The sequence below is a fragment of the Physeter macrocephalus genome, chromosome 20 (assembly GCF_002837175.3).
Source record: "Physeter macrocephalus isolate SW-GA chromosome 20, ASM283717v5, whole genome shotgun sequence".
NCBI lineage: Eukaryota > Metazoa > Chordata > Mammalia > Artiodactyla > Physeteridae > Physeter > Physeter macrocephalus.
Window position 1 is genome coordinate 52,731,228 of NC_041233.1, and position 12,416 is coordinate 52,743,643.

The following is a 12,416-nucleotide window of genomic DNA, read 5'->3' on the forward strand; positions in this document are numbered from 1 at the left end:
GTTTACATTATGAATCTCTTGAGAGGGATTAGGGACTCCTAGGGGTCCACGGACCATACTTTGAGATCCACTGACCTTGATAATATAAGCTCTCATCAATCTACGTGATATATGGTATTTTGAAGATGATTCTCAGATTTACCTCTTTTGCAGTTTCATGTGAGTTTGTCAGAAGTCACTTTAAAAATGAGTAAGCCAGAAAGGGCCAGAGAGACTCAATCTACCCAGTATTTTGCCTCTGATGATGCCAGAGTGAGGGGGCTGGAAGAACAGAGTAGTTGTTCTCCAGGAGAGACCTCATAAACTAAAGTGTCACGTGGTCATTCACATTATCTCATCAGGGCTTTTATATCTGTGGGTTCATCTTAAATTTTCTTTAAATATTCTCCTTTTTTAAAAAAAATTGTTTTTTATTAAAGTAGAGTTGATTTACAATGTGCCAATCTGCTGGACCAAAGTGATCAGTTATACACATAGAGACATGCTTTTTTAAAAAAAATATTCTTTTCCATTATGGTTTATCCCAGGATATTGAATATAAATTACCTGTGATATACTACAGTAGGACCTTGTTGTTTATCCATCCTATATAAATATTTTCAATCTGAACCACCTTCTTGCCTAATACATTCCACAAATTACCTGTTATCAAGTAGTAACTTCTTTCATTTGTCCTAATAGGCCTCTGCTAAGTATCCCTGAGATAGGTTTGACATGCTAAGACTTGTCCAGTACACCCACATACAACTCACCCAAACACTTCATGACTTTTGAGACACCAATCTTTGTTCCTTTTCGGGAGAATCATACTTTTAGTGTGTGATACAGTTATGCTATGTCCACTTGGTCACATCAGCCCCCCTCCTCTGGATAGATGTCCTCCTACGCTGTGTCCTTAAGACCTTGGCTAGCAGAGCTTCTGCACAGAGAGCCAACATTCAGCTACACTGAAGTTTGTCCTGGGACAGGAAAATGGTGTCCCATTTTCCAAAGTTTGTCACAATAATGCCTAAAGTCCAGTTTGGACCATTGAGTTCTCTCTCCAGCTGCCTTCTTATAGCAGTCCACCCCCTCGCCTGGCCTTCTCCTGTCCCCTATTCCATGATGTTCTGGTGGGCCTGCCAATCACACTCCAGTCCCTTTAACCCAAGTGATGAGTCAAGGAACACTAAATATCCATGCCTGCCAGGGTCTGGAATTGTTTTCAGGGAAGTCACAGGAAGGCCCTTTTGCCTGGTCTAGAGTTAGAGAACTGGAAGAGTGAGGCTGGAGAGCTACCTGCAGCTGTAGTTCCTATTACCGCATTCAGGAGGTGAAAATGTAGCCAAACAAGACCAACAGAGCCAAGAATAAGACAAATACAGAGAAAGTTTGAGTCTCTGAATTCACTCCTGCATGAGGCTAGTTCCAGCTCCTTTCTTCCCAAGGATGTGACTCAATACTAGCAAGTATGTTAGTTTTCCACTACTTATCAATGAAAGGAGCCATCACACAATTGACTCTTTGGGCCAAATTATATCGTGGGGAGTCTGCTTCCTGAAGGAGCATGTGTGGAGAGAAAATAACAGAGGGCTGAGATGTGGTGAAGATCTAGAAAGGGGACTGAGAAGCTGCTGGCCAGAAAAGGTGGGCAAACCAAGGAAGAGCCTTTCATGGAAGTAAGACAGTTGGGTGGTGGGGAAGCACACACATTTGGTGGGAGTGTAAACTGGTGCAATTTTTGGGGAAGGCAATATTTCTTTAACGTTTGAAATGTTCCTGCTCTTTGAGCCAATAATTCTACTCAATGCTGCATTGTTTGTTGTGGTAAAAAGCTGGCAATAACCTCAAATTGTTGCATCACCAATAGGGGGGTGGTTAAGTAAATTATGGAAACATGTCCAAGTTCTATTGTTAGCAGGGAAAAAAGCATGTAAGACTGTCTAAAGCATTTGTTTAGAGATGTGTTTTGTATGCGCAAAGCGAAAAGCTTGGAGGATCACATGTTGGATAGTTAGTTAGGTGATCTCTGTGGGGAGGTGACTTTAATTACAGAGAACTTTCACTTTCTATGTTTGTAAGAGCCCAGAATATTTAAAGAGATTAATTTCTGTTATTTTTGCTGCTGTAAGAAAGTGACACGATGATGGTTCATTGCTTTCACAATTAGTGTCAGTTTTCTGAGTTCTAGGATCTCTGGTCTGGAGAGGTTCATTGCTTAATTTAATTCATTTACTCATTTACTCATTTGTTTGCTCAAACCATTTGCTCAAACTAGTCGGCTGAGTGCCAACTAGCTGGGCACTCTTCTCAGTGCTGGGCATGTAACAGCAAGACAGAATCCTTACCCTCGTGGACTTTATACAATTGATTGTGAAAAGAAATATCAGATGGTGATGAGTGTTTGGAGAAGCACAGGAAAAGAGCGGGGGATAGAATGCTGGGGTGGAGACCGTAGGATCCTATTACATATAAAGTGGTCAGAGAAAGCCTCCCTGACAGGGCAACAGAAAGACCTAAAGGAAGGAAGGACGCCACGCAGCTCTGGGGGCAGGGTCTTTCAGGCCCAGGGGACAGCATAGTAAGACCCTAAAGCTGAAGCGTGCTTGATGAGTGTGAGGCCAGAAGGACTGTGTGGCGGCAAGGAACAGTGAGAAAGGCAGAGGTGAGAGAGGAGGCAGGGCAGTGTCCTTTGGACTCGAGGCCATTGCACCACTCCGAGGGAGAGGAGTGGCCGCTAGAGGGATCACTCTGGTTGCTCTGTTCAGACTAAGGTAGAGGGGGCAAGGGTGGAAGCAGGGAGACCAGTTGGAAAGTGACTGCAGTGACTCAGGTGAGAAAATGGCTTGGACTGTGGTGATAGAAGTGGGTGGGTTCTAAAGGTATTTTGAAGGTAGAGCTGATGGATTTGTTGGACGGGATGGAAGGCAGAAGTAGTGCTTGTGACTCAGGGCCTGGTATCAAGGCTGTCGGACCCCTGGAAGATGACCCTTCTCCCAGGACTGCTGAAGGCTTAAGCAAAGGAGATTCCACCGAGTCACCCCAAAGGGGTAGCAGTGCAAATGGGTGCTTTGAGTTGAAGGGTGAAGGACAGCATCAGAAGAGGCAGGGTGGGAGTTTTGGGGTTTTCTGCTATGGAACAGACCCATGCTGCTGTAGCAGGCCCCACCCCGAATGGAGATGCCAGGGGACAGCCTTGACACACTTGGTTTGGGAGTGAACACAAGGACTGCATTTTCACCCACTGCAGCAAGATTAGACTCGTAGCCAGATTTAACTTGTTTAGAAAAACTAAGTGCTGTCTCATTTTCTGTACCCATGTCTTGTGGAGTAAATCGAGACCCATTATACATATTTTATAATGGTCACTTTTGCTTTTAAAGACGTGCATTATTCTTGTAATCAGAACAAATACATTTTAGAAAGAATGGTGAAATGGTCAACATCAATTCAGAGTGTCATGGAGTTAGACTATCGAGAATGGAGTAAGTGGTGTCCTCAAGGAGTGACGGGGAAGCCAGATGTAAGTAAGAATGGAAAAGGAGAGTGTGCACCATTGAAGAGGTGAATATAAGTGTCATTTGAGAAACTTGAAAGGGAAGGAAAGAAACAATGAATGGTAAGAACAAACATATGCCACGCAATTCTGAATAAAGTTTATTAAATAACATGTACAGCCAATGTAGTAATTCAACATCTATTTGTCAGATCGATCCACTGCATAAAGAAAAATAGATGAACAGAAAAATCTGTGTCTGCATAGTACATGCTCTTGGTGTGTAATTTAAATGGCAATACTTCAATTGGTTATATATAATGTCAGTTATTTTTCTTTCAGAATATAATATTTTTTGTAGTAACCTATTCTAGCAATAGGCCTTAACACTACTGCAGATAAATAGGACTGCAAAAAAAAAAAAAAAAATCAAAAACAAAATAAGAAAAACCACTATAATTGAGATAACAGTTACCTTCTCTCCCAGAAAGAATGATTATTTAAAATTATAACACTTTACAAGGGCTATTTTTGTGCTAAAAATCTGCAGGTAAGTTATTTTGGAATTCCTTCATTTAAATATGCAAAAAAACTTCATGACTTCCTTATTTTACTCCCCCTTCGGTTCAAATTTTTAAAATTATTTTTCTATACAAAGTAGGTACATGGACTATACAAAGTTAAATATACATATTTACAGTCCCACTTCTTAAGCATGTGATTTTTTTTCTCTTACTGATCCCAGAAAGACTGCAAAAGTTAAGTAGTGTGGGGCTTGCCTTTACCCAGAAGCATGGCTAATCTATCAAAATGTGTTGCAGGGCATGCTGCCAGTTAGTTGTACTTGCGATTAATAAACCTGTATAAATATCTCAGCATAAAAATAGGTATTTTGTATTACTAAATGTCTGAAGACAAAGGGGCAATTGGAACCCTTTGTTCCTTGTTGTGTCATATGTAGGAAGCTGAAGTTTGATGCAAATTTTAACAGATGAGTTTATTAAAGATGGGCAAATTGGTGAGGCATACCTGGGATTCTGGAGATATACAAAGTCGAGAGGCTGGCATCATATGCAAATGTGGCTTTACAAATTGGTTTATTTTCTAGCTGTATTTAAAGAGGTGTTCAAACTTACCTAATCAATAAGCACCCCTCAAAAAACAGATAAGATCGTGTTATGAATGGTTTGCATCTAAGAAAGACCAGGAAACACATTAGCCAATATATATTCCAAAATGGGTGATGCTGCTGTGTGAAATGCATGTGGATATGCACTTGAACTATATTCGGATGGGGGAGGAGAGACAGAAACAGAGTGCCCTTGGATGGTGAGGTGGACCTTCCAAAGCACTGAGTCTTTCTTAAGGAATATCAAGAAGTCCCTTTCTACCCAGGAAGCTCATCCACCCTCACCTATAGCCCCAGCCCCACCTCCACCATTAGTTCCACAGCCTTTCCCCCTTGGGATTAAGGCTCCGCTCTGTTCTAGTAAAAAACCAGTGTTTCTGGGAAGAAATAACACCTTCCTTTTATCAGTCACTTATACTTTACTGTGAAAGAGTCAGTGGCAGTTGCTTTCCTGAGAGCACGCTTTGAAGGACAGGGAGTGAGGGTACTGTGGCTCTCTGATGGGGGTCCTAAGATGCATAGTGGAGAGAGAAGCTGAGGCACTGAAGACAAACTTTGCGTGCTTATAAAGACTCTGGGACATGGGTCCTAGGCCAATTCTGAGCTATATGCAAAGAGTCAGGGTTCCTGTACACACCCTATCAACCTGGAACTGCTACTCCTATTTGTGACCTTGGATGTGTATATGTGGGCAGGATGAGAGTTTGAAGACCCTGGAAACAGTTCCAAGTATTTCCAGCCATAAACCACTCTCAGACAAAGGTTCTTCCAGCATCCTATTTGTTCAAGGTGAGCTAATGGAGACAGAAATATGACAATGCTTTCTAGGGTCCCTTCAGGGAAAATTCATCTCTTCCTCTCTCACACCCTTCTTAGCACTTATCACAGTCTCTCTTGATTCAGTATTTTTGTGTGTCTGTCTCTCCAACCACCTCTGAGTTCCCAGCAGGCAGGGAATGAGTCATTTCTATCTTTCTCTCTCCAAGGTGTCTAACAGAGTGGCCAATAAGCATCCTTGAATTGGATAAAGTTGTGACTGAACACCCCAGGCGCCTCTGCCCCCAACAAAAGACCGGCCTCCTGGGAGTGGCGGAATCACAGCCTCACTCTTAGGGCCACTGCATCTGCACCTTCTGCTCTAAAGAGAAGCCTCACAGGGTGAGTCAGGATTCATAACCTTGGGTTCCTACATTTTGGGTAGTCCTTGGACTCTACGGGGAATGAAAATGGAGACACAGTGAACCTCTTCTGAGGCTTGGAGCGTGCCTTGCTCATCAGCGCCCCCTGGCATCCAGTGCACACTGGGGTATGTTACATGAGTCACTGAACACCATCCTTGGTTCTCTGTGAGAACAGGCCTATCAACCCCAAACTGTCCTGGCCTAAAACAATCCAGAAAAGAAAGAGTAGCAATGGCATTCTGCTAAATGAAACTGTGCTGCCCTGAAGGTGACCGTTCCTGACAGCCAGTGATATGGGGAAGGAGCCACTGCAAGGGACCTCAAAAGCTACAGGGCTTCTTGACTTAATCACCTGGAAATACAAATGTAACTATCTGCCTGGCCACCCTGCTCCAGGGGCAAACCTTGTGTGCTTTTCTGGCTGAACACCGGGGGCTTCAATGGCAAAGCTGCATGCAGGCTGAATGCACTGGGCACCTCCTTTGACCTCCATTTCCCCACCTACCTCCAGTGAGGGACTTGGCCTTGGGTAGTTTGGGGTCTCCACCACTGTTTAGGGATCGCCTTGGCAGCCCTGACTGGTCTCTCACAGCACTAGGGGACCGGCAGGCTCTGGGGCGACTGGGGGAGCCTTGGAGGATGGCTGGGGATCTGCCTGGTGCTCTGAGGGCTCCTGCAGGCTAGACGACCCTTTTGAGCCAAAGCCGGTCAAGCCTGAAGCAGCAAGAAGCATTTCTGGCCTAACCGCTCCTGGACCATGCTGCAGGTCAGATTACTCAAGCCGGGTGGGGGACGGGGGGAGGGAAGAGGGCAGGGCTGGAGTGGCTCCCAGAAGCAGCTAAGTAAATACCAACTTGCGTGGTTCAGCCCTGTCTGATACACGCAGTAAGCTTAGACAGGCTCAGGTTTTAAATGCAACACTTCTCTGTCCTCTCTTTTTCTTCTTTCTTTATCCACTGCATTAGTTTTCCTACTGACTCAATGTTTAAAGAGACAAACTCATGAATTATGCTTCATCCTCCAATGAAAATCATCATCTCTGTGGTTTTCAGTCTTCTTATAGATACAAAGGCTTTACATAGTTGCCTGGGAAAGTACCAAACTGCCTTGTCCTTCTTGAAGTACCTATAAAAAAAAAACCACCAAAAACATATACACACAATGAGAAGACTCACCCATTTGAGTTCAGAGAGAGTCCTTGATAACAATCCTGTAGCTTGTAGAAGGGCATATGGTTTCCAAATCACTTTCCCCTATCTTATCTCATTTAGGCTGCAAAATAATGCTGGGTGATAAGCAAGGCAGGCATTTCTAACACTCCCATTTTTTTCACATGAGGAAAACCAAGCTCAGAGAGACAGACTTTGAACCCAGGTCTTTGACTCCCAGCCCATTGCTCTTTCCAGTACTTCTCCTTTATGGAAGAATGAACACAGTTATCCAACACAACAAGGTACTGGGGATTTAGAATTTCTAAACTGTAGGGTTTCTAAAGTCCACTGGATATGACTGCACAGTAAAAGGAAATCTCCCTCCTGAGCCTGTGCCTAGGCCCCAGATTGACTCCCTGTCTTCACTACCAGCCTTGTCAGGGTTCCCTCTGAGCCAGGAACATTGAGCTACCAGGGAACGAGCCCTTCCTGGGCTGCTCCACATCCAGCATTGCTGGATCCCTAATCTAGCAATAGTTCCTTCCCTTGGTATTCTCTCTCTAAAGCTGGGAGAGAAGGGTGGGGTGGCAGACAGATGTTGCGTCATTATTACCCCCTCATTAGCAGACATCACAATTTGATCATTGCATCCTTTCCCCGATTGGCTTGGATAGGGCTTCAGAATCCTGCTGAACACACTTCAAGCAGCCACTACCAGTGGGCTGGAGTTGTTGCCCAAAGTAAAACTTCTAGGCCAGAAGAATGTGTCTGTCAAAGCTAAGGCCATCTAAAACAGCTAGCTGAAGCCCCAGGGGCGTGGTCAAGGAGGCTGCAGAGAACTGAGATGGTAAAGCCCAGGGATGTGCTCATATGGGTGGTGAGCACCTTTCCTGATGGATGAGGAAAATGAGCTCTCCTGGGTTATTTTCTTCATAGTCTGAACACCAGGCCACTTTTCTAAGTGTTCGAGGAATTAAGGAATCTAAAATATTTCCTTTATCTAGCTGCCGGTGGATGCCCCTCACACCATCCCAAGTTCTCATAAAAATGTAAGTACTCCTGGAAGAGTTTAACAAATCCCTACTAGCCTGCACTCTAATAGGACAGCCACGTGGGGCTCCTGAGCCCTTGAAACATGGCTGGTCTGAACCGAGCGATGCCGTGACTGTAAAAATACATATTGGATTTCAAAATCTTATTCTTATGTACAAAAAGAAGACTGTAAAATATCTCCCTAGCAATTTTTCATACTGATGACATGTTCAAATGATAATATTTTAAATGCACTGGGCTTAATATATTAGAATTAATTTCACTGGTTTCTTTGTACTTTTTTCAGTGTGGCTTTCAGAAAATTTTAAATTTCATACATAGCTTGCATTATGGTTTTTTTTTTTTTTTTTTTTTTTTTTTTTTTTTTTTTTTTTTTTTTGGCTGTGCCGTGAGGCTTGCGGGATCTTGGTTCCTGACCAGGGATGGAACCCGGGCCCTCAGCAGTGAAAGCGCAGGGTCCTAACCGCTGGACTGCCAGGGAATTCCCTGCATTATGTTTCTGTTGGACTTGCACTGCACTAGAATGATGCTGACTTTCAGACCTGGTTTCCTTCTGAACAGAACCTCAACGTGGTGAGGACCACAAGCTTCTGCAGGCCCTGGAAGGAGGATGGGGTAGCTTTCTAGGAGGCTGGTGAGGCCAAGGCAAATCTTTCTGGCTTCCCATTTGTGCTGAGGCCTTGTTCTCACGGCCCCAGTCCTGACATTATTTCGATTTAGCAAAGCTTTTCTAGGGTGACAGGAAAGAGTGGGTCTTTGGAAAGATAAAGGTAAAGCCAGTTGTTTAAGGGGTAAACTGACAACAAAGAATGTCAGTGGTTCCCAACATTATGTTTGTGCCTGAGCAGAAGGAACAGAGGCTCAGGGAGAGATGAGCCTGAGTTCATAGACTGGCCCTACCATTTGCTACCTGGGTGGTGACCTTGGGGCTAGTCACTGAACCTCTTTGGGCCTCACTTGTTGAATCTGTGGAGAGAGGATAATTCTTGTCTTACAGGCTGTTCGTTGAGAGAACTTCGGTAGGAAAGTATATCAAGCATCTGTTTTGTTACAGAAACTCAAATTCTGATCTTTCTCTCCCCCATCCTAGGAAAGTGACGCCTTTAATTAAGCAGGTTGCTTTGAGGAAAGTTATTAGAAGCCTGGAGTAAATGAGGTCTTTGGAATGTCTACACAGATGCTTGAGCTTCATGGCAGAAATCTAGGCTGTGGTGTTCCACAGGCGTTTTAAAAATTAAAATTTCCGAATGTAGGACAGACAGATGCACAACAGAAATACAGAGGGAATTCCCTGGCGGTCCAGTGGTTAGGACTCAGCGCTTTCACTGCTGGGGCCTTGGTTCCATCCCTGGTCAGGGAACTAAGATCCTGCAAGGTGCATGGCACAGACAAAAAAAAAAACAAAACAAACAGAACTCAATGGATGAAGCTGGCAACTGCCCTTCCATACAGTAGATGCTGGCATATTTGGTTGTCAGGTTCAATGTTAGTATCATCCACACTGCCCTGAGAGCAAACATAAACTGGGTGGCTCATCGTTCCTAATGGTGGTATAGGAACTGAGAAGGCCCTTCTCTCTGTGTAGAGAATAGTGCTCTTTTCATGACTCGTCACGCCTAGTTCTTCCTTCGATACACAACTGGTAAGAAAAGTACGATGTCACTTACCAACAAACCATCCGTCATCACATTTTTCCATGACATCAACAATATCTCCATCTCGGAGTTCCAATTCATCATCATTCTGTGGTATATAGCTATACAATGCTTGGTAGCTAAATCTGTGAGAGAAAGAAATATTGACTCAAACACTGATGGAATTAAATAATGAGTTTTAAAAACCCATTTCAGCTAAATCAACATTTGGGTAGTGTTTCCTACTCATCAGTGGGGATAAAAGTATTTTATTGGCTATTTCTCTAATAATTTGGGGAGATCCATGTGATAAGCAAATTAAGATTCACAGGGATGGGGAACTTCTGAGAAGCAAGTCACGATCAGTCCTTTTATTCAGTTTCACTTGGTTACCACAGCCAAGCTTTTTTGTCTAGATGCTCCCCCTTTAAAGTTAATCGAGTCCTTTTCTTAACATAGGGCAATACATGTAGATTATCAAGGATAATCAGAAGTTACTTAGGTCCAGAGACAGACATTATATTCTGGTCACATACACTGGAGAGCATGAGGCAATTGTCATGTATATATATAATTTTTAAAAGTACATCTCAATTGCCTCACTGTTTAGCCAAACTACCTCGAGTTTCTTTACGTGCCAACGCACATTTCATTAATTGCTTTTAAACGTGGATGCCATTTTTCTGAAACTCTTGAAAGCATTTCTAGCCCAGTGATGTTTGGGGTTAAGATTTTTATTTGCTTGTTAGCCGGCCTAAGGCAATTTGTTCTGACAACAAGCTCTGGAAAAAGCTGGACTACTTGTGAAATCTGATACCTGTTTTGGCAACAAATAAACGCTTGTTTTCATTTATTCTTTTGATAGATATTTAAGAAGCACCTACTACGCACCAGTTCACAGTTGTTTACTTGCTACTTTCAAACACAACAGTAGCAGGTAAAACTTTGCAAACCAGCCAGTCATCTACCATTTTCAGTGGATGTCGGTGAATTCCAGCATATGGGCAAGAGAAACTAGAAACAAGTGGAGGCAGTTCCTAGAAACAAGAGGTTCTGCTCTCTGCTAAAACCAAAGGGGCAATTTAATTTTACATATTTATTCAAATGTAGTGAAACTCGGGTAGATGGATCTGTCCGCCAGAAGGAAGGTATCTAATGAGGAATTAAGAGTTGCAGATGGATTTCCAGTTGGGAAATGAATACATTTTGATGTTTCTGTATTTGCCTGCTGTCTCTTACCCAACCTGGACTCGTTACGATGCCTTAGCCCCTTTACTGCCGCCGTGGCTGCTTTGCCAGCCTCAGCTCTGGGAGATTACTCCAGTTATCTGCCTCTCTGTCTCACCCCAGACCGCGGAGACCGGCTGGAAACAGTCCTGCAACCTTGCTGCCTGGGTCCCCAACTGGCTCTAATTTTGGAGGGGCTTCATGCTGTTGGGACACGGTTCCATAGAGTCCTTCCCCCGCCTCTGAGCAGAGCTTTAATTTTCCTCCCCTCCTGCCCCTACTTCCATGTGTAAGGAAGGGTCCCTGCTCCTGGCCAGGCTAAACTCCCTTCCCTGGGCTATTTCCTCGACTTTCGTCTTCTCTCTTGTATCTTGCGATTCTGTTAACTCCTTCTCAAGTACAAATGTGCTTTAAGCCTCTGCATCCTAAAAACAACTCCCCTGTCTCTGCTACTCCCTGAATCTATAGCCTCCCTGTCCCCACTCCTCCCACTCAACGTCACACCGACTCATCCGCCCTCTGTAACACGGGATCTGCCTGCACCAGCACTGTCATTGCAGAGGTCACCAACGATGCTGCCAGTTGCCCCCTGGAGGACATTTCTCATTTCCTGTCCTCCTCGGCCTCTCTGAAGCAGGGGCACCACTGAGCACACACTGCTTGCTCTGTTGCACACAAGTGAGTGCTCCTAGACCCTCGCCTGTGTCTCCTGCCGCTCCTCCCGTCTCCTTTGCTGGCTACTACTCTGTTGCCTTCAAAGTTGGTTCCCCAAGGCTCTATCCTCAGTTCTCTTCTCCCTTTATCCCTATCTCCTCGGGGAATCTTATATTCTTATATAATCTTATATTCTTCCATGCACCAGAGGTCCAACTCTTTCCTAGCTCAGGCCCTCACCACTTTTTTGCTGTACTCATATCTCCAAACCACTGTCTTTGTCCTTCGCCTCTGAAATCCACCCTCCACTCTGTTGACTGATGTATCTACCTAAAACGAAATCCAATTAATGTGTTCCTCTTTTTTTTTTTCTGGCCACACTGCGTGGCTTGCAGGATCTTAGTTTCCCGACCAGGGATTGAAGCCGGGGGCCACAGCAGTGAAAGCGCCGAGTCCTAACCACTGGACCACGAGGGAACTCCCAGTATATGGTCCTGATTTTAAAAACCTTCAGTGGCTCCTGAGTGAATGCAGACTAAAATCCAAATTTACTTCAGTTGCATTCTGTATTCTACAGTCTGGTCCTAACCTGCTCCTTGAGCTTTGTCTCCATTCCCTCCATGAACTGCACACCGTGGCCACAGGGGTTTTTCGATGTTCTCCAAACACACTACCTACTCCGGGCCTTTGCACACTTTGGTTTTCTCAGCTGAGAAGACCTTTTACCTCCCTGCTCTAGCTCTCAAATCTGATTTGTCTTTCAATGCTTATTCCAGAACCCCCTTCCTCTGTGAATGGAGTTTACTCCTTTGTGCTTAGAACATAGATATATCCAATACTTTTTTTTTTTTTTAATGAATGGATCAACCCTATTCATTCCTCTCCGGTCAGAATTAACACTCCTTCCTCTAC

At 44.1% G+C, this 12,416-nt stretch overlaps 1 protein-coding gene across 44 annotated transcripts in view; it reads right to left on the reverse strand.

Moving 5' to 3' along the window:
* Positions 1 to 3,673: 3,673 nt before the first annotated feature.
* SORBS1 (sorbin and SH3 domain containing 1) overlaps positions 3,674 to 12,416 on the reverse strand; it is a 221,161-nt gene continuing 212,418 nt past the window's right edge. For all 44 annotated transcript variants that reach the window (XM_055081458.1, XM_055081454.1, XM_055081469.1 and 41 more), the window contains 2 exons: positions 9,657 to 9,769; positions 3,674 to 6,910 (listed from right to left, as the gene is read on the reverse strand). In XM_055081458.1, coding sequence (XP_054937433.1) covers positions 6,843 to 6,910; positions 9,657 to 9,769 — 181 coding nt within the window. In that variant the 3' untranslated portion in view covers positions 3,674 to 6,842. The remainder of the gene's footprint in view (positions 6,911 to 9,656; positions 9,770 to 12,416) is intronic.